Source organism: Aspergillus eucalypticola, assembly GCF_003184535.1.
Source record: "Aspergillus eucalypticola CBS 122712 chromosome Unknown BO83scaffold_21, whole genome shotgun sequence".
NCBI classification, from domain to species: Eukaryota; Fungi; Ascomycota; class Eurotiomycetes; order Eurotiales; family Aspergillaceae; genus Aspergillus; species Aspergillus eucalypticola.
This window is the reverse complement of record NW_020290295.1, coordinates 90389-117303: the sequence shown is the minus strand read 5'-3', so window position 1 is coordinate 117303 and position 26915 is coordinate 90389. Positions and strand designations below refer to the sequence as shown.

The 26915-nt window shown below is 52.4% G+C and overlaps 7 protein-coding genes across 7 annotated transcripts; 4 read left to right on the top strand and 3 right to left on the bottom strand.

Moving 5' to 3' along the window:
- Positions 1–172: 172 nt before the first annotated feature.
- On the top strand, positions 173–1532 carry BO83DRAFT_93232 (Stk19 family serine/threonine-protein kinase). Its single transcript, XM_025537718.1, has 2 exons — positions 173–871; positions 925–1532. The coding sequence occupies exons 1-2, from the start codon at positions 313–315 to the stop codon at positions 1515–1517; spliced, it is 1152 nt and encodes a 383-aa protein (XP_025385622.1). The 5' UTR covers positions 173–312; the 3' UTR covers positions 1518–1532.
- Positions 1533–2061: 529 nt separating this feature from the next.
- On the top strand, positions 2062–3374 carry BO83DRAFT_380341 (SRPBCC family protein). Its single transcript, XM_025531728.1, has 2 exons — positions 2062–2628; positions 2802–3374. Exons 1-2 carry the CDS (start codon positions 2163–2165, stop codon positions 3194–3196), a joined length of 861 nt encoding a protein of 286 aa, XP_025385621.1. The 5' UTR covers positions 2062–2162; the 3' UTR covers positions 3197–3374.
- Positions 3375–4052: 678 nt separating this feature from the next.
- On the bottom strand, positions 4053–5975 carry BO83DRAFT_400854 (C2H2 zinc finger protein; the record flags this gene model as incomplete). The annotated part of the gene is made up of 1 exon (XM_025533426.1): positions 4053–5975. The coding sequence occupies one exon, from the start codon at positions 5973–5975 to the stop codon at positions 4053–4055; it is 1923 nt and encodes a 640-aa protein (XP_025385620.1).
- Positions 5976–12264: 6289 nt separating this feature from the next.
- On the top strand, positions 12265–14308 carry BO83DRAFT_93143 (uncharacterized protein). The gene is made up of 2 exons (XM_025537716.1): positions 12265–12776; positions 12835–14308. Exons 1-2 carry the CDS (start codon positions 12375–12377, stop codon positions 13888–13890), a joined length of 1458 nt encoding a protein of 485 aa, XP_025385619.1. The 5' UTR covers positions 12265–12374; the 3' UTR covers positions 13891–14308.
- Positions 14309–14388: 80 nt separating this feature from the next.
- Positions 14389–17721, bottom strand: BO83DRAFT_439285 (condensin subunit BRN1). Its single transcript, XM_025536160.1, has 3 exons — positions 17431–17721; positions 16790–17366; positions 14389–16730 (listed from the first exon to the last, which is right to left on the bottom strand). The coding sequence occupies exons 1-3, from the start codon at positions 17505–17507 to the stop codon at positions 14727–14729; spliced, it is 2658 nt and encodes an 885-aa protein (XP_025385618.1). The 5' UTR covers positions 17508–17721; the 3' UTR covers positions 14389–14726.
- A 500-nt stretch (positions 17722–18221) lies between these two features.
- On the top strand, positions 18222–21786 carry BO83DRAFT_380336 (sodium/calcium exchanger protein). The gene is made up of 2 exons (XM_025531727.1): positions 18222–18709; positions 18775–21786. Exons 1-2 carry the CDS (start codon positions 18503–18505, stop codon positions 21529–21531), a joined length of 2964 nt encoding a protein of 987 aa, XP_025385617.1. The 5' UTR covers positions 18222–18502; the 3' UTR covers positions 21532–21786.
- Positions 21717–26764, bottom strand: pan1 (actin cytoskeleton-regulatory complex protein PAN1). Its single transcript, XM_025531726.1, has 4 exons — positions 25998–26764; positions 23887–25944; positions 23270–23812; positions 21717–23201 (listed from the first exon to the last, which is right to left on the bottom strand). The coding sequence occupies exons 1-4, from the start codon at positions 26642–26644 to the stop codon at positions 22031–22033; spliced, it is 4419 nt and encodes a 1472-aa protein (XP_025385616.1). The 5' UTR covers positions 26645–26764; the 3' UTR covers positions 21717–22030.
- Between the last annotated feature and the right edge of the window lie 151 nt (positions 26765–26915).

The following is a 26915-nucleotide window of genomic DNA, read 5'->3' as shown; positions in this document are numbered from 1 at the left end:
TTCAGTACTATTCTGGCATTCCCTGTTTTAGTGCCTAAATGGTTCCCCTGCTTTGGGGGACTTTGAACAAGTCTTTCTGCTGATGTTCTTCACGGGTCTCCACTCGGTCCCGCCATTGGCCCAAATCATGTTAGTAGGTCACATGACCTTATCTCCGCCGATCAGTTTCGGCTGCCTCAGGCGCTTAATCCCTCCCTTCCATTTCCGGCGCATCGATTCTCCGCTTCTATCTTTCTTCCTCTTCTTCCTTTCCTCTTCGTTCCCTCTCCTACTACTCCCTAATTCCTGATTCCCCTGTATACTCACCCTGCCATGCCCTTGCGCGTTACTTCGGCTCCCGTTTCTGGTATCAGGAAGAACCGAAAACCCGCTACCTCGAGGCCGCGGGCCTCTCCCTTCGCCGCCCATGCCCGTCGCAAACCTTCGGCGCCGCCATCATCCGGCATCTTCAAGATCTCCAGCGAGCAGAATGAGTACGAGCAAGGCCCCCTTCCGGATCTCGGGCCATCACGATACATCCCCGAAACTGCTCCCGTAACAGATGTGGTCGAGGCTCTCCAGTACATTCGCAACAGCATGTTTGAAGATCTGCCCCGCCGAGCGGGCATGAATAGCACGCGCATCGCCGAGGTCCTCAACTTTCGTCGCTCCCTGCCTCCCCTCGCCTCCGTCGCACACGTTCATACTCTGTTGGAAGCACCCACCAAGGTCGAGAAGGAAATCATGGAGCTAGTTCGTGCCGGTCGGGTCCGCCGCTTGATTGTCCCCGGGAGAGGGAATGATGCCGCGGGCTTAGGCGATTGCTTAGTGTTGAGCGAGGAATGGGACCGCTTGGTGCTAGATAGCCCTGCATTGGAAGCACCCCTAAAAGGTGAGGCTATCGCTTCCATTCAGTCATTCAGACAGCAAGCTGATCCGTGTCAGAGAAATTTCTCGCGCTGCTTGGTCGGATCGGAAACACATGTGCAATTCCCGGAGCCGCTTTCAGTCCGCCGGAGTGTATGGCCCTGGTCCGGGCTGGATTTCTCGTCTCTTCTTCATCTCTCGCGAAAGGCTCATCCAGCTTAGCTTCCCTCCCTATTCTCCCTACAACTTCGACTACTCCAGCCTCCGCAAGTCGAAGTGGCGCTTTCCCACCAAACGAGGTCGGAGCGAACCCTCGCTCATCATCAACTACCGCGACACTCTTTCTTTCGCTTCCTAACACAGGCCCCTACCTTCGACTACTGAGTGCTGGTCGCTCACACCTCCTTTCTCTCTTGAAAAGGTCTAGTTCGAACGAGGTCCCTGTATACCTCCTGCGTGACCGCTGGGATGGGGCGGTCGAGAGTGAGAAAAGCTTCAGTGTAGCGAAGAGAGTCCGGGGGGAGTTTGCTGGCATCTTGCCAGGCCGAACGAAAAAGTACAAGGAGCTCTACGGAATGAACTTCCGCTGGGTTCTGGAGGAGGCGCTCGGGGCGGGGTTGGTCGAAATCTTCGACACTGGCAGCGTTGGCCCCGGGGTGCGTTGCTTGTGATCAAGAGGTTGTCCAATCGAAGGATGATTCTAGACCAAAAGACTTGAGGCACGAAGCGAAGCATGCTGCCATATAATCTTGGCTGCATGGCAATGTGTGCTTGACAGAGCCGTCTGCCACGGAGGCGATGTCGATAGGCCCGTAGTCGAACGGACCAGACGGCTTCTCACGACCAAATGACTGTCAATGCTCCAAGTTGCTCTTCGGAGCATGTGAGCTCATGAATATACGAACCAATAGACCCTGTACATAGCCTAACATATACCCAGACCAATCCATCTTTAATGCGTAGAGTTGATGCGGACGATCAGATAATATTCTGGCAGGTAGGAGCCAGTGACGGGTTTCGACCGAGCAAGCCATTCCATTCCATCACTGTGCGAATACGATGGGTGGCCTCTGACTTCTGACTTTGTTGGTGATCCCACCATGTGCCTCGAAAGAGGAAAGTAAGCAATGAGGAAGGACGGTTGAGGGAGGGATGATGAAAATATTAATACCCCTTCCACCCGATACTACTCTACATAGTAACATCTCATTGAGACGTGCACTCCCTCCACTTATAACCCAAACCATCACTTATCCCACTACTTCAATTAGTCAGCCCTTCACTCCTTATCACCAACATACTACTACTATCCCACCATGTACCTCCATCTCAACCCACACCCCCTTTCCATCCTCCCCTCTCATCCCGCCCTTCTTGAAGAAACAAACACCACTTCCTCATCACCATCCACCCCATCTCGTCCCCAACTCCGCTCCTTCCTCCACGCCTGCCTCACCGAATCCCAAGTCCTCCTCTCCTCCATTCCCACCACATTCCGCCGCGACCGCAAACCCCGCGGCGCACCGCCATCCACCACCGCCGTCCACCTCTACACGCGCACCGACAATAAATCCGGAGACTACTGGGTATGTCGACAAAGCACGCATCAAGACGCAGCAGTGACGGGGTCCGCCTCATGGGAAGAATTCCACTCCGGACTACGAGAAAACCACTCCGAAAATGAAATGGATTATACGCCGAGTGTGACGTCCGTGGTGAAGTTGCTGGAGTGGCCGTCTGAGGTTGATGTAGAAGGTGGTTGGGAGAAGGTGGATGCTCATGGTTAGTATAACTCCGTATTTTTCTTTTCTTTCTATTTTTTACTTTCCGTTTCAATTTTCCTCGTTTGTTTGGCGAGATCTTTAATCCCCTTTGGAGTCATGGTACGTTACGCGCGCGCGCGCGTGTGTGTGCCGGAATATACAGATACTAATTACATACTATAATCTATGCAGTGAACCTAATCACGCATACCTTCCATCCCACAATTCTAATTGCGCCTCGCTCGTTCCTGGTCTTAGTGATCTCGGCAGACCGAGCAGCAGCAGCTGGGGGCAAACAAGGGTTTGTGACAGTTCAGATCCCACTTGCTGTTGAGTCGAGTCCCGACGCTATCCGGGAGAAGATCATGGCGGCAGTGCCCCGGAATACGATCTTCGCGTCCTATGCAAGTGTGGAGGAGGTCGTTGCGACGGCGGACGGGCTGCAATGGACCATGGCGACTACTTCCGATGCTGGCGGGGCGATTCCTCAGTGGATCCAGCGGAGCTGGACCATGGGCGGAGTCCCTAAGGCTGTTGTCGCTGATGTGGGCTTGTTTCTGGCCTGGACGGCCCGCCGGAGATCATAGGGGACTCTTAAGACAGTGTGGAGGTAATTACTGGGTACAATGGTGCAGAAGAAGAAGTACTACAGATGGATTGCACTTCGAGACCGCTTCATGTGTCACGGTCTCGAGATTGTACTGGTGCCAAGTTGTAGATTACGATTATATCACTTCTCGTTATTGAATAAACAATTGAATTAATCAAGCCAGTCGCTCACGCATAGTGGTCTCCTGAGCTAACAAATCGAGTTTTTGGCCTCCAGACTCCCGGCTCCTCTCTCACGGCAATGGGATGCTGATACATACAAGGCATGCGGCTATGAGACGCCCAATAGAACAACGTGATATAAAAAGACAAGGGCTGCTGTCATCCAGCTAAAGTAGAGAAGATTTGCGAATGACCCTATGAATCAGGAACCTCCAACATGTCCTGCCAATACTTAGAGACTGGCAGGCGGATGGAATGTTACCACATATATAAGTAAAAGAATTTTGACCTCAAAGAAACAACAATCATGAGATACCACACGTAGAAACGTGCGATTCGATATAAAAAAGAGGAAACAGGGCGGGTCGACTCTGCGACCACCTCATGAGTAGCATAGATGTATAGTCAAAGTAGAATAATGCAACGCGCAAACAGGAGATGGGATTGAAGAACCGAACCGGGGAAAAAGGAAAAAGGAAAGGAATTGGGAGTTAAGACAGTCGTCAACGGTAGGAAAATTATTCACTTGGCTATAGAAAGGGTATTATAGTGAGTCGCATCAGCGCGTTTGGAATCCATCACAGAAGGAATGGGGAGGTGATATCTAATAATGAACAAAAGGAACAGGAGATGTTTAGACATTGACACGGATCTTCCGTGAGTAGAACTCGTTCACCGCTGGGATGTACCAGCAGCGTTTGTCTCGGGTTGAGACTGAGGGGCACTCTGGCTTGACATTGCTAGTGCGTTGACGTTAGCTGACGCAAGTTGGGCTCTTAGAGCGGCAACTTCCGTTCGAAGTCCATTCAATTCGTCGTGCACCGAGCGGACATAAGCCCACAGCTTGTCTTCCCGCTCACGGAACTGTTCAATGAGGCTGGACTCGTGAGGACTGGTCATTTGGTTGCCATTATTCGAGGTCCCTTCTGATCCAGGTTTTGTCGGTAGTGGACCGCCGTGGTTGTTTGTGTGATTGTGAGGGGTCATGTGTTTTGTAGCTGTCGAAGGCGCCGGCGGTACTGGTCCTTGAGAGTGAAGGCCGAACCGAGATTCAGACGAGTTCATCCCAGGGGGGGGCGGGAGCTGGGGAGCACCCGGTTGCGGTGGAGGCAGACCCAAGCCCGAAGCAGCATGATTCGTTACCGAACTCGAGGTAGATCCTGTCCTGCCGAATGTCTGCTGCTGGAATGACTGAGCCATGCCGGGCGAATGAGCACGATGATGAATGTTATTCTCCGGCCCATGGCCAAGCTGATGCGATGACAGTGCATTTGGGGACAAGGGTTTCGGGCTCCCCGTGATGTTGGTGGGGAAAACCGATGCCCCTGAAGGCTGACCAGGCGGTGGGAATGTCATGTTGCCGGACTGCGATACGGGAGACGTTGACGCACTAGAGCCACCATGGCTTGGAGGAGGAAAGAGACCCCCGGGGGAAGGTCTTCCTGAAGCGATCGGTGGATATGTGCTGGGTTGGCGTGGTTGATAGCTCGTAGTGTTTGAACGTGAAATGGAGTCCGTCGACATGTCATGCTTCTTGATGCTGGGCATGAGTCGCCGCTCTTCTTCCTCATCCATGCGCTCTGGCTCGGCTGTGTACACAAGTCCATCCATCGTATCATCCGCGGCTCCAGGGGCCGGAGCCTCGCCGTATTCATCCTCGGGAACGTAGCTTCCCATGCTTGCTCTGCGCCCTGCGCATCCGCCTTGGCCCTTGTTGTGGCGAGCTAAAGCGTCGCCACGGGCGAACCTGCGCCCGCACTTAGGGCAAATATGGGGCCGTTCGCCAGTATGAAGTTTTGTGTGTCTCTTCAGATCATGTAACCGACGGAAGCGCGATTGACATGTTTGGCAAACATATGGCTTCTCCTGGCTATGCGTAAGCAAATGGCTCTTCAGGTTATGATGCCTGGTAAACTCCGTAGCACAGTATGGGCAACGATGCTTTTTGGCCGACGGTGACCGCTGGCCTTTGTGAAACCCAGAGCCGGGTAAGCTGAGACCACGGCGAGGGTCATTGAAACTAGCCGTGGGCATCGGATACGAGAAGGCTTTGTTGCCTGTTTCTTGCGGCATTTCTCCATCATCACGGTGGCGAGGATGATCGCCATCTGCAGAGCCAGAATCCTCGATAGGGCCAGGACTGGCCACGGTTGAGGCATCGATAAGTGTGTTATTGTTATCGGCTGCCCCGAACGTATCAGGTGCATTGCCTGGTCCTGAATGTGAATCAACTTGCATTTGGTCTGACGAAGATTGCATGCCCTCATTCACGGGATTTGTCTGCTTCTCGCTGGCACCGAGGGCCTCTCTCGCAACTTGTGAGCTGTGCTGTTCTGATTCCTTCTCGTGCTCCAGCGGGCGATCTGTCTGGCCAGCCGTGGCTGGCGGAGCGGTCGTCGTCATTGATGGTAGCGAATCGCCGGAGCGCGAAACGTTCAGACCTGCACTGGCGATAGAGGACAGGCTTGAATCAGGCTTTGACTGTTTCAGAAAAGCGAGCGGTTCCGACGGAGCGGATATTACGGGGTTCGATGGCCCTGGCAATGGTTTCGAGATAGGAACAGGTTCGTTGTTCGATTGCATCAATGCAGCCATGGATAATGGATGTTTCGCGCCAGCCTGGAATGGTTGGCGAAGGTGTGAAAAAGCTAAGTCAACAGAGGCCATGTCAGTAGGAGTAGTCTTTCTCCGGTGATGAGTGGGGAGTCATGGAAGATCCAGGGCGACCAAGAAAGAGGGGATAAAAGGGCTCCAGATGTCCGAGGGCACCACGGACATATAGAAAGCAATGAGGCAGGACCAAAGAACGAGTAACATTGATCAGAGGCACTGTTGCGTGGGGCGCTCACCTAGAACCGAGTGTGGCGCAAGCTGACGGGAGGTTCAGCCTTCGCGCGATGTCTTGTCAGACAATGAGGTCCCACAGATACAGATACGGGCCTCGCAGGAGGTAAAAATAGCGGTCAGCCTTGCAATCAGATGAAGAAGGTTGAGTCTAGCGCCCGCACGATCTGGATCTGGATCTGGTGGGAGGAGGGGGGTGGAGGGGACTTTAGTCCATCTGGTGGAAAGCCGTATGAGACCGGGGTTGTACGGCGGAATGACAATGCTTGGATTAGGCTGCAGGGAGGAAGCTGGAACCCGCGATTGTCAAAGCAACGACGTCAGGAGAATTATGCAGAGCTATGTCGTTGAAAGCTGGTCAATGTACAGGTGACATGAATCTCCAGCAAAGCATGAAGTCTTCGAAAAGAAGAAAAGAAAAGGCAAGGGGGAGGAGAAAAGGGTGGGAGGAAAGATGGAGAGCTTTCGGGAGACGGAAGAGGGACTGTTGGCGGAAGGATGTAGAAATGAACGAAAATCCCCAAAGAACAAGGACTATTGGACGGTGGTGAAGCGTCAGAAGGAAGATGGAAGAGGTGGGACCGCGTTTATTACGAAGTGGAGTGAATAAAGAGAGACGCCAAAGGAGGTGAAGAAAAAGAGGAAGAAGAAGTCAGTTGGTGGAGAGAGAAGCATAAAACCTGATGCAGACAGACAGTGGCAGAATGGATACAGGAGGGAAGGCAGGCAGGCAGGCAGGCAAGCAGGCAAGAGAATAGTGTAGTTGATTAGTTAGTTCACTTTTGGTTCGCAGTAGTAAGCAGGAGGTGAATAACTAGCAGCAGTAATAATACTAAATAAGTAAAGTACTGTGAAAGGTTGTAATGTTGGTTTCGGGTCGCCTAGGGAGCAGCCGCGGGGATCGTTCCTGATTGGGTCAGGCGGTCAAAGCGAAACAGACTTCCAGGTGGACGAAAAAAAAAAAGAAAGATTTCTATCAAAAAACAAGACTAGAGAGGAGGAAAAAAAGGGGTATAGTCACAAAAATGAGGAGATATTCACCGTGAGACCAAGATAAGTCTGATGTAACTCAGCGTACACATACAAAGCGAGAGGGAAAGAGAGAGAAAGAGGAGGAGAGAAGAGCCGGAAGAAGAACACGAGGGAGGCAGAGTGGCTGGAGAAGTGGCCCGTACCATTGATGACCAAGGTTACGGGCGGCTCTGCCGGGTGGACGCTGGTCAGGAAACCGGAAACTTTCCAACTTTCCCGTCCCATTTGAGGCGTTGCGTATTAATCACCGCCGCATGGGCTGAGCAAACTGAAAGCATGCAGATAACTAGATGCTCCTGTATGTAGTATGAAATAAAAGTAAATTCGCCCATTTTGGGCATCATTCCTGAAGAGTACTACTACACAGTTACTGGATAGCTTAATGTGATGCTCTCCTCCATATTGAGGGTGACGATGCAGAACCTTTCCCCTCAGCATGGGCCTTTGGGGCTGAGTATACAAGATCTACGGAGTACTTACTAGTGAACTACTCACTAGTAATTTACTACAGAGCACGGTGTACAGAGTGCCTGCCTTACCAGATACACTAAAGTTCTTAGTCTCGATAACTCAGAAGCAGCTTAATATAGAGAGTGCGTCTTGGCATTCATGGAGAGGCAAGATGGTAGTCCATTCTCATGATCCACATCCACGCAGTCTACACTGATCATCTTGTGTTGTGTATAATTGCTTCATTCATGGATGTTGTGTAAGTTCAATAACCTGTCTCTATCAAACAATCACGGAATAAAGGGGTTGCTGCCACTGTACGTAAGTAATGTCCAACTGTGGAGCATCGCCTACTCTTACTACAGACTATACTACTGCAGGTTACATAGTACGTTTGCGTCTATTGGTTGGCTTGAACAGACCCTACAGCTGAAAACTTGATTTCATTAGCTGACAAGCGACGCCTTGCCACAGTTATGGGACATTCCAGAGCCTGAAGAAATGAGCGTAAAGCACAAGACACAGCCATATGATGGGTGGCTGAACCGGAGGATACAGACAGGGTCTGCCGACACCCATTTATGCATGAAAAAGTGGGATGGAAAAAAAAAGAGGAAGAGGGACAGAGAGAGAGAGAGAGAGAGAGAAACACACAAAGGAGACTAAAGGGAGAGAAAGCTGAAGGTGCCAATAGAGTACGGTGTTCTCCGTATGCAGGACAGTGGAACTACAGAAAAAATCCTCTACATTGGGCCACTGGGTTGGGAAGGCTATACTAGATTCAGGAGAGGCGGATGGAAAATGAGGCTGTGTGGCTAGGCTGAAACTTCATTGTGGCTGGCAGTCCAGCTGCGGAGAAAGCTGGTGGCTCTGGACGCCTGACCAGTTGGAACCCGTTTTCTAGAACCGAGTGGGGGGGTCACACGGTGGCTGTACAGGCCCACCGCCTGCCTGACATGCGCTTTGGGCCTCTTCTCATTTGTTCTCCACCCACCAACAGCTGCCATGTTTTATTCCTACTCATGTTACTACTACTCATACAGAGTAAAGGAGTAGTACTTTGTGTCGTACTAACAATGCTGCTCGTTACCCTTGTGACCCAGGTTGGTACTACATAGGATGTAGTTCTTCACTCACTACTCAGTACTCTACTCACTACTATTTCATGGTCTCTGCACGCCAAACTTACTAGGTCCAGTCGTTAGTACGTACTTTCCTTTTTGCCTTTTCCTCAATATCGAGGCATTCAGGGTCTTACAATATGTGAATCTAAAGCTAAGAAGAGGCCATACGCCTATTATCTGATCCTCCCTACTACTACTCCCGAGGCTGCGATCTCCGTCCGCAAGCTCCCTTATTGTCCCCCTTGCCGTTATGTCAATATCCAGCTTCTCGGAGTACTCCGGAGCCTGATAGCCCCGAGTCATGGCATGCGTGTCTTCCAAACTTTGTCCACAACAACATAGGTCTGACAGTAGACCCCTTGAATTACGCGCTGGGGTGTGAACTACCCGAGGGTGCTATAACGAGTCGGTCGTTTTTTTCCCGTTAGAAAACTCTTCTTGACCCTCTGTATCATGGAAGGTGGATCAGTAGTAGGTGATCCAAAGCATTCGTCATGATATTTTTAGGCAACATCGAGCCAGATATGTCATGTGCTAGTGGTCAAGGCATCCACGATGATGAAGAATATGTCCTATTTATACAATAGCAAAGTTGTACTATCAGTGGGATTTCGGGGTCGGTAGTAAGACCCTGCTTACCAAGTACCTACGCACTGGTACTTGGCCATGTGGTTCAACAACTACCCGGCTGTGATGATAGTATGGGAGGATACACGGCAGACCCTTTAGTGATATCAGTCATTGAATGTCATACGCTACATAGAACAGAACAATATACTAAGTGAATATTCAATAGATTTGCTCATTTATCTGTCATGTCATGATGCACTCAGTTTGTTAGCAGTGCAGCTACAGGCGGCTTATCCGGGGGCAATTGTTCTTCTGTATAACCATGTTTCCTCTTACTTGGGTAGTAGCATATATATGGCTTTCGGTTCACCTCAATAAATGATAGTTGATTTCGAGCCGTTTCCATCTCACGGGAGAATAAGTCTAGGGTTCTTGTTGATCGTCGACTTCTAAGCTAACAATGTCGTCACCAATTTTTGATCATCGCAATAAAGGGAGTATTCTTCAAAACCCAGATTCCTGCAATATTTGATCTTCTTTGAGGGCTCAATTTGCTCGCTCATGCTTTGTCATGATAGAGAATTGCTAACTTGACATTTTCATACTGTTGATTGAAATTTTACCATGTTCCATGCTGGTGTGATGGATAGAGCTCCCTTAGAAGATGTCTACGGCTTATAATAAGGCAGAAATGCACCATTTGTGTTGAGCGAGGATTATCTTTTTCTTCATCCGTGATTATGCTTCTAATGTATTCGCAATGTTGGACCACAACTCGCCTATCGGAGTCCTCTATAGTCGGGGTTTGAGAGACTTACGAGCTCAGAAAATGCCACCCAACAGTCGAGGGAAAGATGTCGGCATCTCGTTTCCTTCTTGGGCAGGCATAACTGTGAGCTTTTGTGAAAGTTTCGGGCGCGACCAAGAAACAGGGATCGCAGGGCTGAACGTTGCGTTCATTTAGCTTGACCGTCCGACAAATAGTGTCTCCGCAGCTCTCAACCGTCAGGAGAGGGGGAAGAAATGACATGCAATTTGAGCTAGCGCTCACGAAAGGCAATGTGCACGACTATTGCCCCTTCCATGTTCTCAAAGTTCGTGTCCCAACACATGCAGCCCTGGATGCTGGAGTACCAAATTCGTTGCTAAAGAGCACAAACGCTTGGATTTACGCCAGCTCATTGGTCTAGGCTGGAGGGAGAGGCCGATTCCTAGACTTCAATCTATACTGCTTCTGAGATATCACAGGCGCCCTAAGTCGGTTCGGTGCGCATACAGATAATACCCCCTGTACCTGATCTGATCCTGGATTTGGGATCACATCATTGAGTGCTCGCCTCCCTCTCTATTCGATGCAAGGCTCCTTATCCTCGACGAGAAATTCATTGCCTGTGTTGGCATGTCAACAAGGAAGAATTGCCATGGCACAGAAGAGGAGAAAAGCAGCCGGAAGAGTCCAGAGAAGAGGGCGCTTAAGCGCCGTGACGGGAATGGTGGATGTGATAACCAGTGCAGCTGGCCAGGGACTAGTAGCTCAACACGTGAGGGGACGAAGAGGGGGGGAAAGGGAAGGAAAGGAAGGAAGGGAAGGGTCACCTTCACCCCATCCACCCCCAACCCATCAATTTGGTTCTCTCAATTCTCTCATTCCTCCCCTGCCCCCGATGTCACTCCCAGCGACTAAGTATGGATCAGGCCAGGGTGAGTGTTCATTCTGTTCCGTTGTCTTTCCGAAAGCACACACACACACACACACAGACACACAACTGTCCCATATTAACTGACTGATCCCTTCCTACAGTACTAGTAGATAAACCCCTCATGGCTTTTTCTTCTTTTGGAGCTACTCGGAACCTGCAGCAGAAATCCTGCTGTTGACTCTCGCGGGCGTTGATGGCCGGCGGTTCTGCAACACCTGTGGTTGGCTGGGCCCCGAGACGATCAACAGTTGGCGCCGGGAAGAAGAAGCCAGACCGGCTTATTGACTCTCCTCATTCGCTCCACGGGTGACAGGCCGTGCATCTGGAGTGACAGCACGGGAACCTCCATGGCCTTTGCCCCGGCGTATCGCGACTTTCCCCACTGTGATAAGCCAGTCCAACTGCTCTAGTGGTGTTGCTTGATATCCAGTCATCGTGCTCCTCACCCCTGTCGTCCTCTGCTCACACCCAAGACCATCCCTCGACCACCCAATCACCGGCTTCCCTTTGATGTGCTGCATGTTGCCGGGCGCTTATTTTCCCCTTCACATACAGTCCATACAATCCAGCTCGCGATGTGCACTCCCCCGCCTGGCGACGGATGGCGAGGCCAGGGCCCATCATTGATATTCAAATCGGTCATGCTGCCCAGAGATCGTCTTGCCCTCGCGGCTCCTTCATCTTCTTTTTCTTCTCTGACTCCAAACGTATCACTTCAGCCTTGCGCTGTGGCCCGCCCCTTGGTTCAACCTGTGCACGATCCAAGAAGTGATTTCAAGTGAGGTGAAAAGCCAAGCAGTAGGCCATCGGTTCGTTCTCTTTCACGTTGATCCCTTACCCTATGTCTCCCAAGGTTAACTTTGTCCAACTGATAGTCCTTCACAGTCAGGGCTTGCACGCTTGCCTCATCGTCGTCCTATATTTAGGTATGTGCCTCGTGGATATTCAGCTTCCAGTTCATGGGGACATGATCCTACACACTTTGCATTGGCTCTTTCGTTTTTTCTCTGCTTGGAAGTTAATCAGTGTGATTTTAGGCTTGATGCTTGTATAGCTGTGCTGTCACAAGTGCCTGCCGTACTCCACAGTTGGAAAACTACCGGGCGAAGGTTGAGAGCTGGTTCTCTTCATACCTTTCGAGTTCTCTGCAAGCCTCCTTTGCGCTCAGCGACTTTGCCTGCCTGCACCGCCCGACAGTGACAGTCACTATCGCTCCCCTCGGCCTTTAGAAGCAGTGTCGCCTGTGGCTCTTATCCAGTCACAAACCCGGGGTAATGGCGCTACCATCACAACCTGCTGTGACTACAGAGGAACGGAGCTCTTCCGAATGGTCGAGTTCCTCGCTGAAGGGTGGCCGAACAGCTCGCTTCGCAGAAGCAACCATGATTCAGTCCCCTTCTAGTCCCGGAGACAGCGGAAAGTCTCCTTTTGCCGACCCTCCCAGCGATTCGCAGACGCCCCCTGACGTGTCTGACCTCGGGTTCGGATATGTAGCTGCGAGTGACCCTGCTAAGCATGCCTCGCATCACGATATCCCAGCCAATGACCAGAAGGGTGCTCTCAAGGTTCCAGGAACACCAGGCCGGACACTGAATCCGTTGAGTCCAACGTTTCGAGAGGAATTTTTCGTGGAAAAGCAAGAAAAGGTTACGGAAAAGGAAAACCAGAGAGACCTGGTAAGTGAATGCGAGTGTATTCGTTGACTTGTCTGGATGCTTACCCGGGTTGCTATAGCGTATCAAGTTGCGTGTTCGGGTAGCCAAGGTGTTCCTTCGTTTCATCAACCTTGGCTGCAGTATGATTGTCCTTACCATCCTGGGAACGACATTGACTGTCTTCAACGCAACGAAGTCACTGCCTGAGCGAAACACTTCCCCTCCTTGGGAATTTGGCACAAATCCTTGGCCACAATATCTGCTTCTAGCCGTTTCATGTCTTTCCTTGATTGCCTGCCTTGGTGTCTTCTGGGGCTACTGGAGAGGGGGACGCAGACGTGCACAGAAATATGCGGCTTATTACTCGCTCCTGTCGGTGTTCCTCTTCATCTTCCAACTAGTCATGTGGATTGTTGCCGCCGCAATCTTTGAACATTCGAAGGCTACTGGAGACGACAAAGACCTATGGGGCTGGGCTTGTGTCCATAACGAGAGAGAACAACTATTCAAAGACCAAATCAACTACGCACTCCTCTGTCGTCTGCAGGTAAGTCAGCTATCTAACCAGTACCTGCTACATGCTAACGAACATCTACAGGACTGGGGATTGGTCTGTGCCGTCATTGAAATCGTCCTCGAAGTCTTTGTCCTCGTAATCTACGGTGTCATTTTCTACCGCTTCTGGAGCAAGAGAAAGCTGGCCAGGTCGATGGACCGTCGAGACAGAGCACGAACAGACCTGTACATCGCTCAGCTCCGCCAGAACATGGACCCCAACACGCCCGGATTTCCCACCATGCCCAAGGCTCCCTTCGTGTCAACCTCGATTCCTCAAGACCAGTATTCTGCTGCTGAGAACGGACAGATGTGCACAACCCAGTTCGCCACTCCCCCGACTGATTTCAAAAAGCAGTCGGCGTTCCAGCTTCAGCCGCCCCCGATTAGGGTGCAGCAGGCATCTCCACAACCAGTGCAGAGCGAATTCCCACCGCCACCTGCACCGGCACCGGTTCCAAGCGCTCCTAACCAGCACATGGGTGCAGCACCCGGCGAACGAACCTATGAGTCTGTGCCAATTCCCGGTGCTTATGCCGGCCCTATGAGTCCCAGCTTTCCGCACGGAACCCACCAGTAAAATCCCTGACCTTTGCCTTGCTGGCTGGACATAAGTCTAGAAGAGAAAATAAGGAAAAGGATCATGTCTTTAAATACTGACACACCAGTCCAGCTTTCAAAGACTTGGCCCTCAAAGATTGCATATAGCTCTCGTACTCTTTGATGATGATTGATTTGTTTTCGATATGACGTGGTCCGTCGCCTGTTTCTGGACTACCTCACGGCCGTTCCCCCCCTATCTACTGATTACCCTTCACTTTTCTCTATAGGTGTCAGCTTTGTTGTTTAATTGTTTTTATACCAGTGATACACTCAACTACGTTGGCTTTTTGTCTAATCATTTCCTCTGTTTTCTTATGCCGTGGCCTATACAGGCGTATCATGGCATGTAATTGCGGAATACATATATTGGTTGGAGGTGTTTATTATAGTGTTGTTGTTCTTGGTTGCGCAACAGCCAGGATGGTGGGTCGAGTTGGACAAATAGTTAAGATCTTTGCAAGTAAAGAGTAACCGGATCTCTTAGTTATTATGTAAACAAGGGAGTGTCATGGCGTTTGATGACATATCCAGCACCGTATGAACATGTAAAATAAACACGAAACCATAACGTTAACCATCCCTGACATGTAGGTCTATCACCTACCCAAGTGGAACGCGAATAAGTTTAAAGAAACGCACACCACCCACCCAGCCACTAAAACTCCCTCCCAATAGCACCCAAAGCCTATATCCAACCGGAAGAAAAATGAACATCCCTCGTATCGCATCGTTTGGCATTCCATACAAAGACCGTGACTGTACAATCATTCACGTCCGCACACGCAAAGGCAGAACTGTCACATGAGCTCTGGATTATATGGCTCCTTCTTCAAGAACAGCATTTGCATCCTTCGAAACGAAGATCTCCTCCAGCTTGCCGGCACCGACGCCGTCCGACCCATCATCGTTCCGCAAGACCAAGCCCTGCTCATTGGCCAAGTGAAGCAGACAAATGAACCCAAAGGAGGTGCTGATGTCGCGTAGTGTTTCTCGGGGATACACTGTCTTCAATGAGTTCATGATCTGGGTAAATCGAAGGCTCTCGTTTGCTTGTTTCTCGTCCTCCGGTCCATGGTCTGGGCTGGTATCCATCGGCTCCGGCTCCTGCTCCTGCTGCGCTTCAGCTTCAGCATCATGAGGTTCTGCTTCCTCAGGGGATTTTGTAGGGTCTTCAGCCGGGGGAGCAGGCTCGAAATGCGTAGTTGATATCAGCCGCTCACCCATGCCCTTCCACATCTCCACTTTCAGTCGCCGGACGTCCACCTTCTTGGCAACTCGTGCATATGCCACGTAGTCAGGTCGTGCCCTACGCGCGCCCTGCGTTACCAGCTGCGAACCAAACCCACCACTGTTCTGCGTGGCCCCAGGGCCCGATCCCATCATATTGAGAAGGGCGCTAAGACCTGTTGCACCGCCGGTCTCGCCCGCAGATGTGCCTGGAGGCCCATCGGCAGGGGGAGACAACATTTCCCTGGCATCTGCAAAGGGGAGATTGTCGTCATCATCATCCAAGCCGAAGCCGTTGGGGAATGCCAAACCATCATCATCTGCAAAGAAGTTGGCATCATAAGCACCCTGAGCGCCTTCTTCGGACGCTGCAGCATCTTCCACCTTGTGATTAGCCCAGAATGCCTCGTCCATCTCGCCGTTACCTGCCGTCTGGTCTTGTCGTCGCTGAGTGAATTGCCGAGGACCTGTCAGCTTCTTTGAGCCCATCTTAGCCTTAGGTTTCAAGAACAGACGAAGAAGCTGGCGCGAATTGAAGTGTTTGTCATCCGGAAGTAGGTTGCGTCCTTTAGTCTTCCACTGCGTCTTGGGCAGGGATATGGTGGAGTTGGAACTGGCCGGAGTGTATATTATCTCAGCAATAGCCGGATCCAAAGGAGCACCAAAATCGATTTCAAAGGGCTCCTTCTCCTTGCGCTGCTTTGGTGCCAGATTGGCATTCGTTGTGGCCGTTTGCTCCTTGATTCGCCGGATCTTCCAGTGCTCGGGGCCAGCCCAGTTCTTTTGCAGGGCGTTATCAAAATAGCTGAGGATGTTCTCATGGTCCCGGTTCTCTGGCTGGTGGCTGAGAGAGATAGTATATGGATCTTCATTGTCGAGCTCTTCACCATCAGCGTTCTCGTCACCTTCCCTATCGACGCGGTGCACCTTGAGCATTGGTTCGAGAGCAGCCTCACGTGCCCACGCCTCACCACCGTCACCAAAACCAGCATCGCCACCCAGGTCGAATCCGGCTAACGTAGCGTCGTCATCATCGAATCCCACGGCATTATCGTCATCGAGCATAATGCCCGATGCATCGTTGGGGTGCTGACTTTCCTCCTTGTCATTACGCCAGTCTTCGGGGGCTTTCAGGAAGGGTATATCTAGCGAGCCGCTCGGATCACCGAGGTCGAAATTCTTGAGTGATGGGCAGATATCCTGGGTCTCGAGGCGGTCCAGATCTGGAAAGAATTTGCTCGCCAGCGGAGCTATGTCGATTTTTGCGTTATCATCAAAGACATTATCGGCCGACTGGCTGGGGCCGGATGGGGAGCCTGGCTGCTGGGGTTCTTCTGACTCTTCCAAGTCTTGATTGGCATCCTCTGCATCCTTGGAGGTCTCCTCAGCGGCATCGTCACTGCTGTCAAACACGATGCGCCCTTGGCTGTCTATTGATAGGTGGTTAAGGAGCAGGCCTTTAGCACCACCTTCATCAAAATCCGCCGAGGCTTTCTTAAACAGAGGATCAACTGAAAATTCCAGCTCAAACTTCTTCAGCTGGAGCGAAGCGAAGGAGGGGGCAAGGGTAGCTTCATGTGTCCGTTGTGCCTAAAAGTGCCAAGTTAGTTACCCTGACGGATGTCTATATGTTTGATACGCCTACAAACCTTTCTCCGCGCCTTCCTGGCCGCACCTTCCTCACCGTCCTCATCATCCTCGGCATCTTCCCCGTCTGCGCCAGCTTCACGAGCTCTCTTATCCCGGCTATCCGCCAAACCACTCAGCAGCTTACCCGTCTCCGTTGCCACACTGTCTACTCTGCTTGTATAAATTTTCACACATCCATCCAAGGTGCAACTGGCCTTCTGGAAGTTCACACCATCTCCTTCCTTGAGGAGAGACATGTCGTGGAAATAGTCGATCAAGGCAAAGTTCCAGGAGTTATTGGCGTTAATCTTGTTGTCGGTCGCCATCTTCATCCATTCTTCAAAGTTTGCCAAGATAGGCACGCGCTTCATTGGGGTGACTGCCCGACGGCGTCCGTCGACATCGCTGTCGCGACCCCGATGCCCCGATCCTCGGGGCGTCGACGGGCTCATGTTGTTGAAGTCGTGACCGGTGTATCGTCGAGGGGGCATGGGGGTCTTCACGGCGGCCTTGATCTGATCCATCTGGCGATCATGTCGCGCCTGTCTGGCCTCCATACGGGCCGCCTTCTCGCCCATGTCATCATTGAGCGGGATCCTAGTACGGTCAGCGCCATGGCTGCATTATAGGATGAGATGGGGTGCGATAGTATAGAACATACTTCATAGGTGAGTGCTTATGAGGGGTCGATGCGCCGCCGGTGGAGCGGCGATTCTGGGGTTTGGCGACGCGGGGCATTGTGAAGTAATCCCCTGGCCGTAGAGGAGGCGGGGGGAGGGAGGGGAGGAAAGGAGAAAGAACGACGGTAACTGTAGCGACTTCCTCTTTGGTGACAAGAAGAATCAGATCAATATTTGATAGGAGGGGAAAGGCAAAGGATCAATATCGCAATATCAAGTTGAGCGTGCCCCGATCACCGCCTTTCCATGTGTCGCAAAAAGGAGAGGCAGAAAGTCACTCCAAGAAGAAGCCGAAGAAAGGAACTTGGAAGACAGGGAAACAATCAACATAAACATACGGCCGCGCGGCAGCAACCACCCGCGCACTTTCTTTTGAGTTGATCCACAATACATTACAGGACATTACATGCACTCGGTATCCGGTACGGTACCCGGTACCGTATAGATATTCCCTGTAGGTATCGGAATTATACCAGAGTTATTATACAGTACATGTAGTATGGTTTGGTTGTTGAGTAGTTAGAGATAAATAAAGATAGATGGACTCAGAATCTAGACATATAATGATCTTGTGTGAAATTTTCATACAGTTGAATCATCTTTCATAATGGTTTAATCTTAGTCCAAGCAAGCTGTACCCACTCAATTGATCGACTAAATGGATCATCATCGGCATCTCAGCTCCTCTTCCCTTCCCTTCCCACCGCCTTCCCGATCTAGCTTGATGTGCTTGCTTGGACTCTCCGCTCTTCTGACATCAATCCCGTCACTTCTCCAACCCATGTCTATCAATCGTCAAGTCTGAAAGGTTTCCTCAAGTTTCTGGCAAACGGCCCAAATCTAAATCCCATTACCTTCCCCCTTGCTTACTCTCTTATCTTGGCTTTAATTGCTTCCATTTTCTTCCCCTGTCTTCCCTTCTCCGATTTCCATCTCCATCCCTCCTCCCTCCAGGCTTCTCAACCTAAACTAACCAACTAGTTCATCCGGCCTTGTGACACTCTCCACCACCGCTTGCTTATCGCCCAGGATGCCGCAATCCGATCGTCCACCATGTCTCCTCTATTGATACCCAAGTTTCTTTCTCGACGTCCCGCTTCTCGGAAGCGTGGATATTCGGCCAGACCTTTTTGGGCGTGTTTACTTGCTTTCTCCCTCCTTGCTATTCTCAGCTGGGTTTCTGGTCGCCTGGCTGAGCCAACCGAGCGGGTCTCGGTTCACAATGTCGCTCAGCTTCGGAGGCGGGACAACGCGCTGGAGGTATGACGATTGAGACACCATCTATCGAATTGGGGATATGCTAAGCTTGCTGTGTTGATTGACAGTGTCGTTTCGTCCGTCAAGCCAAAGATCAATGTGCCTTCGTCCTATCGAACTGCGCCGATCACGAAGAGGGTCTCTTCTCCTACCTTCAATTCTACTACTGCACTGCGGCAAAGGCCAAGCCGATCGCTTTTATCATCATCGTCCTGTGGCTATCGCTTCTCTTTAGCACCATTGGCATTGCTGCCAGCGATTTTCTCTGTGTAGATCTAAGTACCCTAGCCAGTGTCCTCGGTTTGAGTGAAAGTCTCACGGGTGTCACTTTTCTTGCATTCGGAAATGGCAGTCCGGACGTGTTCTCCACCTTCGCCGCCATGCGTTCGAATAGTGGGAGTCTGGCCATTGGAGAGCTGCTCGGTGCAGCAAGCTTCATCACATCCGTCGTTGCTGGCTCAATGGCGCTTGTCCGCCCCTTCAGGGTCGCCCGGAGGAGTTTCGTTCGTGACGTCGGATTTTTTATCCTAGCAGTGGCCTTTAGTATGTTTCTTTTGGGCGACGGCCGCCTCCATGTCTGGGAATCGGCCATGATGGTGGCGCTCTATTGTTTCTATGTTGTATTGGTGGTGACGTGGCACTGGTATTTGACTCGACAGCGTCGCTCCTACGAGAGGAATCTAGCTGCTCGGTCACACTTTCACATCCCGGACAACCAAGAACTTGACATCGAAGAAGAGGAGGAAGATGACCCTGGCGTCGCGTCGGAGGCTACAAGTCTCCTTCACGGCGAAGATTTCGACGCTCTTGAGAGATCCGGTGTTCCAGCCTGGCAAGAAGGGGAGGAGGATGATGAAACCCGTAATCGGTACCTTGCTGAGATCCGCGACAACATGCACGTTTATCGGCCCACTACAAGGAGGCGCAATACCTTAAATCCCATCAGACCAAGTTTAGTGGGTGCTTTGGAGTTTCAGTCCGTCCTCTCTTCACTTCAACGATCGCGGAATATTCATCGCAACGAGTCGTTTGATCTCGAGCGATGCTCAGATGGTGAACGATCGCGCTCGCATTCGCGCCTGTCAGACAATGCCTCTGTTATGTCACATCCGCGTGCCAGTCGTCCCTCGCTGGGCGACCGCTTATCTCCCGATGGAGGCACTGGTTCAGCCCGCACTCGAGCGGTGTCTGCCAACGCTGCCGCAGATCTGAAACTAGACACAAGCATGTTCACTGTCAATACTCAGCAGCCGCTGCTCACTGTTCGTCGGCCTTCGGTGGATACTCAATCGCCCTCAGAAACGACAGGCGCCTTAGCATCCGATCAGAGCCCAGGATCACAACTCACCCCTCAATTGGCCGTCTCGCAAGCCCCCAGTACCGAGTCGAACACGCATCTTCAGAGCCCGAACCTCCTTGCGCCCCCTGGTGCTTTTCATTCACCAACTTATCAAGTGTCGAGTTCTCGTCCTCGATCCCCGCTTCCGTTGTCCCCGCGCGGAACGACCCTCTCCCCGGGCCCAGCAAATGCTTTCCCGGAAAGCCCTACCAGCCCATTCCCACCTTTTCAAGATGTAGCCAGTTTCCCATCCTCTGGGGCACCCAGCCTGCGCCTTCCAGCCGCATCAAGTCCGACGGAGCGGTTGCAGATTCACGATAGCGCCTTCGATGCTGGGAGTAACCGGACGGCAACCCCGACATGGTGGCCGCACCTGCAACTCACTTCCCAGCCCATCCTTCCCACCTTATTCCCGACCTTGGCAGGCTGGAAATCCAAATCTTTCTGGGAACGACTCTTGGGAATTGTTGCTGCCCCCAGTGTATTGCTCCTGACAATTACCCTCCCGGTGGTTGAACCTGTACAACCTGATACGGGTGCAAACGCTGTTCCCGTCATAGTAACTTCGGCTGACGGCGACGGTGCACCATCACCTGCTGTGCGACTGCCGGAAGATAGTCCACTTCTTCGTGCGCTTGACCAAGAGTCCATTTCACGACGAAACACGGTTGATCCGAATGGCAAGCCAGAACCTATCCCGAGACATTCTCGTTTCGATTCCGAATTGCCGGCCATCCAGTCAAACATGGATTCCCCACCGCCACCTGCGAAAGAGTGGTGCCTTTGGCTAGTCTGGATTCAACTCTTCGTGGGACCCTTCTTCGTGGCCTTGATGTATTGGACGACAGTTGATTCCGATCTAGATGTTGAGAATCTTCTCCTGCCGTCCATGGTCTCCCTTCTCTTCTCCTTGATATGCACAACATGCCTGATGATCAGCACACGGCACGACCTCACTTCTCAGCCTCCAGGTGCCTGGCGGCCCGTTCTAGCATTTTTAGGCTTCATCGTCGCAATCTGCTGGATCGCAACCATCGCCACCGAGGTTGTCAGCCTTCTCAAGACCCTAGGCGTAATCTTGAACATCAGTGACTCTCTCCTCGGCCTGACTGTGTTTGCAGTGGGTAATTCCTTGGGCGACCTGGTAGCAGACATCACGGTAGCCCGCCTAGGATATCCCGTAATGGCGCTGAGCGCCTGTTTCGGAGGCCCCATGCTGAATATCCTTCTGGGTATTGGCCTAGGCGGGCTTTACATGACCGTGAACGCCAAGCCAGAAGCCATCGCCGCGACGGGCGGATCGTACGAGATTGAAGTCTCCAAGGTCCTCGTCATTAGCGGTGCTACTCTACTCATCACCTTGATTGGTCTGCTGATCGTCGTCCCCTTGAATAAATGGAGGATGGACCAGAAAATTGGCTGGGGCCTGGTTGTTCTCTGGGTCATTAGTACGCTTGGCAATGTTCTCGCCGAGCTTCTATTCTGAGGGTCAGGCCTAAGCGTAAGTCAGAAAGAGCCCTTTATCAACTACTTTCTTTGTAAGCGTTGTTCAGGGTCTATCATGACTGGCTCTTGCTTCAGTGTTGCGAGCGCTTCTTTTCTCTCTGTTGTTTTGATTTTTGCCTATCCATATCTATGGATATACTTGTGAGTTCTCATTACACATACTGTACATATTTTATGTATATATTGGCATGTTCTGGTTTTACGAATACAGTGATCATCTGACACAAGACGCAACCTTGGCTATTACCGTCTTCTTTAGTATGAAGTCCAGAAACAATACAGGCTGAGAGGGAAAAAAAAGAAACAGAAAGCATCCGATGCTTCGCACTTGTGAATCAAACAGAAAACCGACGAGAGAAAGATAGAGAAAATTAATGAGCATGGTTCCTTCTTTGCTCTCCCTACAACCAATGACGAAGGTAGTTTCAGAGGAAAGCGCAAAAGTGTATCCAACAGGGTATGCGTGGGGACTTAAAGGCTCAGTCCAGAACACGCCCCGCGGAAGAGCTAATGCTGCGATCGTTGGTCTGGACCTTTCGAAGCCCCGTTCCCGCCTGGATCGACGCTAGCAGAGCACCTCTACCAGAGCCGCCCATGGGAGCAGCCGGGGGCGCAGGTGGCGGGGGAACGCCTGGAGGCGGCACTGGAGGCGCCATGGAGGGAGCCGGAGGCGGCGGGGGCGGTGCCGCAGCACTAGGGCTGGGCACTGCCGGGGCGGGGGCAGGCGGGGGCGGCGGGGGAGGAGGCACAGCAGCGGGGGCAGCGGGGGATTCAGCTGCCTCAGTCGGCGGTGCGGGGGTTGCTGGACTATCCTGGACGGGAGTAGACGACTTTGAAGGAGTCTTGTCATCCATAGCACTCAGAGGCCGGGGAGGAGCCATGGTGCCGAACAAGATGCTTGCGAGTTGTTTCGCGCTACCACCACCCGGCCGTTCATCGTCATCATCAGAAGAGTCGTCAAACTCCGATCCAGCCGCCGACCAGTCATCATCCGCCTCGGGACGCACTCGAGACTTGCGCTCCAGCGGACCGGGCGCAGTAAAGGCAGGCTTGGAGCTCTCCTGCTGCTGTGCCAGCCGATGGAAAGGGTTGGTCGACTGAGACTCGGCTTTTGGAGCGGCAGGCTGAGGTGCAGGTGGTGGAGGCGGCACCTGGCTGTCGGACTGGCTGATTCTCTTGAAGTAAGGGTTTTTGGACTCAGCTTCTGGGCTAAGACTGGTGGGCGCAGCGTGGCTACTAGCAGACTCAGCGGGACTGGTCACGACTTCTAACTCTGGAGCTGGAACCGAAGGCGCAGGAGCTGGGGTCGGCACTGCAGTATCTGGGGCAGGAAGAACTTGACTCTGAGTCGGAGTACTGTCCTGCGGCGTGATGTTGATAGGGCCTTCTTCATCCGAGGAACTCTCATCCAAGCCCTCCAGCTCCAATTGAAGTTGACGCTCGCGTTCTTTGGCCATCTCAAGCTCAGCACGCTGGGTGGCGAGTCTCGCTTCCTGTTCTTTGGCCGCACGGGCTGCCTCTTCCTTGCGACGCTTCTCTTCCTGCTTCTTGATCTTCCCTTGTCGGACCTGTTCTTGCAGTGCGGCAAGACGGGCCTCCTGGGCCTCCTTCTCCTTCAGGAATTCTGCTTCGCGTTCTCTGGCGGCAGTCCTGGTAAGAAATGTTAGTTTGTGTAACGGCATCAACAGTCAATAGTAGGGCTGGCAAGGGTTACATACTCTAGGCGGGCTGTCTCTTCTTCCTGCGCCTGCTGTTCCTCTCTAATAGCTTGTTCCCGTGTAGATTGCTCTATTTTAGCTGCTTCCTCCCTTGCCTTCTTTGCCTCGGCTTGGCCTGCACTGTCAGTCCGACCCTTCCGAGAAGGCGGTGCTGGAGGAGGCTTCTTGCCAGCCGGCTTAGCAGATTGCGCCGTAGGGCCACCCTGCTCCTCGGCCAGACGACGTTGTCGCTCTTGCTCCCGCTTAGCATCTTCTTCTTCTGCTCGCCTCAACCGCTCTTCACGTTCTTTTTTCTCGCGCTCCTGCCGTTGAAGCAGAGTCTCTCCTGCATCACTGTGGGGCTTGAGCCCTGCAGCAGCCATCCGTTCAGCGATCCGCTTCTGCGCACGTTCCCTAGCAGCCGCAACACGGTCCTCATGCGTAGAGCCAGCTGATACGACTGAGCCGGTAGGCGTCGGGGAATTTTGCGAAGCAGCTGCGCCTCCCAGTGGCGATTCATCGTAGCGGGACCGCTGGCTTTGCGTATCTGCTGCTCTTTGTTGTCTGGTCAATGATTAGTGTATGCCCTCCTGTATGATAAAACTCGTATCTTCCAAAGAGAGAGTGATAATACTTACTCTTCCTTGCGAACGTGCGCGGTGCGGCTGCTACGCTTCAAATCGTAGATAAAGTCGCGAACCACATCTTCAACACCCAAGGCGTCCTCCCAGCGTCGCCGTTCATGCTCACGCGTGGAACTTTCACCACCATCCTTAAGACTGTCTTCCAGACTCCGCGCAAACTCTCTAACACTCTCCTCGACGTCGCGAGTCATGGTCTCGTTTCTCTCCCTTTCAGCTTTAACGGTAGCATTCTCGGCCTCGAGTCGGCGAGTTGCAGCTCCATCGTCGTCCTGGCTGGCGGGAACGGGCCTGCCGGCAAGTTCAGCGGCGCGGGCTTGCATTCTGGCACGGGCACGGGCTTTAATACGATCGGCTTCAGTGACTGTGCCCCCTGGGCCTGTACCCACGATAGAGGATGCACTGTTAGGATGTTCCTTTGCATCCTTCAGGCGGAATAATTCAAGCCTAACCTCCGCGATTTCCCGCTCAACACGCCTTACTTCTGATGCCACTTGCGGGACTTGATCTTCATAAGCCTGCAGCTGACGACGCAGCGACCTCCGTTCGGCCCCGGTATCAAGATTACGGAAGGAAGCATCAGGATGGGTGTCAATATCGTCCTGTACCCGTCGTATCCGGTCCATAAGACTCTCCGCTTCCCTGCGGTCTCGCCGATCTAGAGCATCATCCTCTTCCGCTTGATTTTCGTCTTGGAAATCCACCGCATCCAACATGATCTGGGCTTCACGAATCTTCTTCTTCAGCTGGTCCACGGATAGCTCTTCCTCGGAAGCCTGGGAAGCAGCAGGTGATGGCGTACGGCCATTGTTGCCAACTCGACGACGCGCGCTGGAGCGATACCCAGCAGCCGCCTCGTCGTTATTCTTGAATAGTGTAGCATCTTTCCGACCTACACCCGGAGACACCGCACCACCACGAAAGGAATGCTCTTTCAGGTAGCTCACACCAGTCTTCTGTGGTTGCAAGAACGCGCCAGACGCCTTTCGGCTCTCTGCATCTTGAGAAAGCAGGGACTTAATCGTGCCTATCGAATCGTTCAAATTCCTGGTGGATGGGGGAACAAGCTCCGGGGGCAGACGATTCGGGACTGGGTACCCGTTCAATTTCCGGTAGATTAGATGCATTGCCACGGCAAACTCATCCATGTTCAGGCGCCCCCTGTTGTTTGGGTCGGCCAGCGTCCAAATGCGTTCCAGATCAGACCGGTTTAGACCACTTTGTCCCATGATTTCGATAGCAGTATCACCACCGATAAAGCCTTTACGGAAACCATCCCAGGCTCGAAACAGATCGTCATAAATCTTCTTCTCTTCCTTGGTGATGGCCCAGGGAATATGAGCGTTTCCAGAAAGACCGACTGTAGTAAATCCACCTTCGCGGCCTGGCTGCGGCATGAGCTGCTGCTTGAGAGCTTCTATGTTAGGCAAGCCAGTTGCCGGCGCATTCACGAATCCCCATTGCCCAGGTATGCCTGTAGGCTGCGCGGCCAGAGCCGATACTCCTCCAGTTTGAGCAGGACTCAAATTTGACCCGAAGCCGGTAGGCATTGGAGGCATTGGAGGACGAGGACCGCTGTACCCAGTCGGCTGAGGATTGGTCATAAACCCAGTGGCTTGTGGCTGTAATTGCTGGGACTGTCCAGGAAACCCAGTGGCTTGCGGGGCAAGGGCAGAGTTTTGGCCTGGGAAAGGGGATTGACTTTGTTGGAACCCCGTCGGCTGAGGGAAACCCGTGGGCTGCGCTGTGAGCTGCGTCAGAAGCTGCGCATTACTCGGTTGCTGTGGCTGTGGCTGCTGGGGGGCGGGGGGAGCAGATTTATTCTCTAGGAGAGGTGCATCGAAATTTGGTACATTCGTTCTAGCAGCAGGTTCCGGCTGAGTATCAGGGACTTGGAAGGAGATGATGTCCACCATGCTGGAGACTTCGTTCCTGATCTTCTCAGGGAGCGCGCTAGGCAATTCTCTACCCGTGATTCTCAAGTTGCACAGGTACATAGCCAGGGCAAATTCGGGGAAGAAGAGCTGGCCAGACTTGGTAGAATCCGAGAGCACCCTGTCATGGTTAACACCTTCACTCTAATCTATGGGATGTAACCGGATACACACCAGATCTTGGACAAATCACTCCCATTCAGCTTTGACCGCAGAAGAAGCTCCTTTGCTTTATCACCACTCATTGTCTGATTATCTCCGACCGCAGACTTGAAGAGCTGCTCGAATTTTGCCTGGTCCTGCGCAGTGATGAAGGAGAGCCGAATGTTTGGTATCTTACTGGCAGACGCCTTAGGTGGCGGAGGCGGAGCCATGCCAGCAACATCTTGGAACGAATCCGCTATTTCCGACGAAGTCCGAGGCGCCTGACGAACAGGGAGGCCAGTGCTTGCGGGAACCTGAAACTGCGGAGGCTGCGACTGTGCGGGATAACCGGTGATCTGGGGCTGCTGAACCGGGGGCTGGAAGCCAGTTGGTTGCGATTGTGGTACTGCGCCCGGAAACCCTGTAAACTGAGGTTGGAGCTGACCAGCCGGGAACCCCGTGGCTTGAGGCTGCAGCTGAGAGGCCCCGAAACTGGACATTGGAGGGCCATAGCCAGTCGGCTGAGGCGCAAATCCACCCTGCTGTGGCGGTTGTTGTTGTTGTTGTTGATGTTGGCCAGGGGCAAATTGTTGCGAGTATGGAGACTGCTGCATGAAAGGCTGTCCCGGACGTGCGCTGTTGGCGCCGCCCAGGAAGGTGTTGGATGAAGAGTACATTACCGGAGTAAGAGCTGCATCAAAGACAGGACGAACATCAAAGACAGGCTAACGAAGAAGCGATTAACAATGCCGAGGAAGCAGAAAACCAAGCTGATGGCGCACAATGAGAAAGAGGAGAAGCATAGGAAGTGGCCAGGCAACGACGGAGAGGGGGGATCAGGAGCATCCATCCGATCAGGAGCAGTGACGCTGCCCCCAGTTACGTAATCAGGGACGCCCGCCGATGGGGGAATCCGCGGAGCGGTGCACTAAGCTCCATCGGGTAGCT

What these genes read in the sequence shown, in the direction of transcription:
- BO83DRAFT_93232 (XM_025537718.1), top strand. Translation starts at nt 313, where the DNA reads ATGCCCTTGCGCGTTACTTCGGCTCCCGTTTCTGGTATCAGGAAGAAC. An exon ending in ATTGGAAGCACCCCTAAAAG is followed by an intron (nt 872 to 924) that starts GTGAGGCTATCG and finishes GATCCGTGTCAG; the next exon opens with AGAAATTTCTCGCGCTGCTT.
- pan1 (XM_025531726.1), bottom strand. Translation starts at nt 26,644, where the DNA reads ATGTACTCTTCATCCAACACCTTCCTGGGCGGCGCCAACAGCGCACGT. An exon ending in AGTGATTTGTCCAAGATCTG is followed by an intron (nt 25,945 to 25,997) that starts GTGTGTATCCGG and finishes TAACCATGACAG; the next exon opens with GGTGCTCTCGGATTCTACCA. An exon ending in GAAGAGACAGCCCGCCTAGA is followed by an intron (nt 23,202 to 23,269) that starts GTATGTAACCCT and finishes ATTTCTTACCAG; the next exon opens with GACTGCCGCCAGAGAACGCG.
- BO83DRAFT_439285 (XM_025536160.1), bottom strand. Translation starts at nt 17,507, where the DNA reads ATGCCCCGCGTCGCCAAACCCCAGAATCGCCGCTCCACCGGCGGCGCA. An exon ending in CATAAGCACTCACCTATGAA is followed by an intron (nt 17,367 to 17,430) that starts GTATGTTCTATA and finishes TGACCGTACTAG; the next exon opens with GATCCCGCTCAATGATGACA. An exon ending in CCAGGAAGGCGCGGAGAAAG is followed by an intron (nt 16,731 to 16,789) that starts GTTTGTAGGCGT and finishes TGGCACTTTTAG; the next exon opens with GCACAACGGACACATGAAGC.
- BO83DRAFT_93143 (XM_025537716.1), top strand. Translation starts at nt 12,375, where the DNA reads ATGGCGCTACCATCACAACCTGCTGTGACTACAGAGGAACGGAGCTCT. An exon ending in AGGAAAACCAGAGAGACCTG is followed by an intron (nt 12,777 to 12,834) that starts GTAAGTGAATGC and finishes GGGTTGCTATAG; the next exon opens with CGTATCAAGTTGCGTGTTCG.
- BO83DRAFT_380336 (XM_025531727.1), top strand. Translation starts at nt 18,503, where the DNA reads ATGTCTCCTCTATTGATACCCAAGTTTCTTTCTCGACGTCCCGCTTCT. An exon ending in GGCGGGACAACGCGCTGGAG is followed by an intron (nt 18,710 to 18,774) that starts GTATGACGATTG and finishes GTTGATTGACAG; the next exon opens with TGTCGTTTCGTCCGTCAAGC.
- BO83DRAFT_380341 (XM_025531728.1), top strand. Translation starts at nt 2,163, where the DNA reads ATGTACCTCCATCTCAACCCACACCCCCTTTCCATCCTCCCCTCTCAT. An exon ending in GGAGAAGGTGGATGCTCATG is followed by an intron (nt 2,629 to 2,801) that starts GTTAGTATAACT and finishes TAATCTATGCAG; the next exon opens with TGAACCTAATCACGCATACC.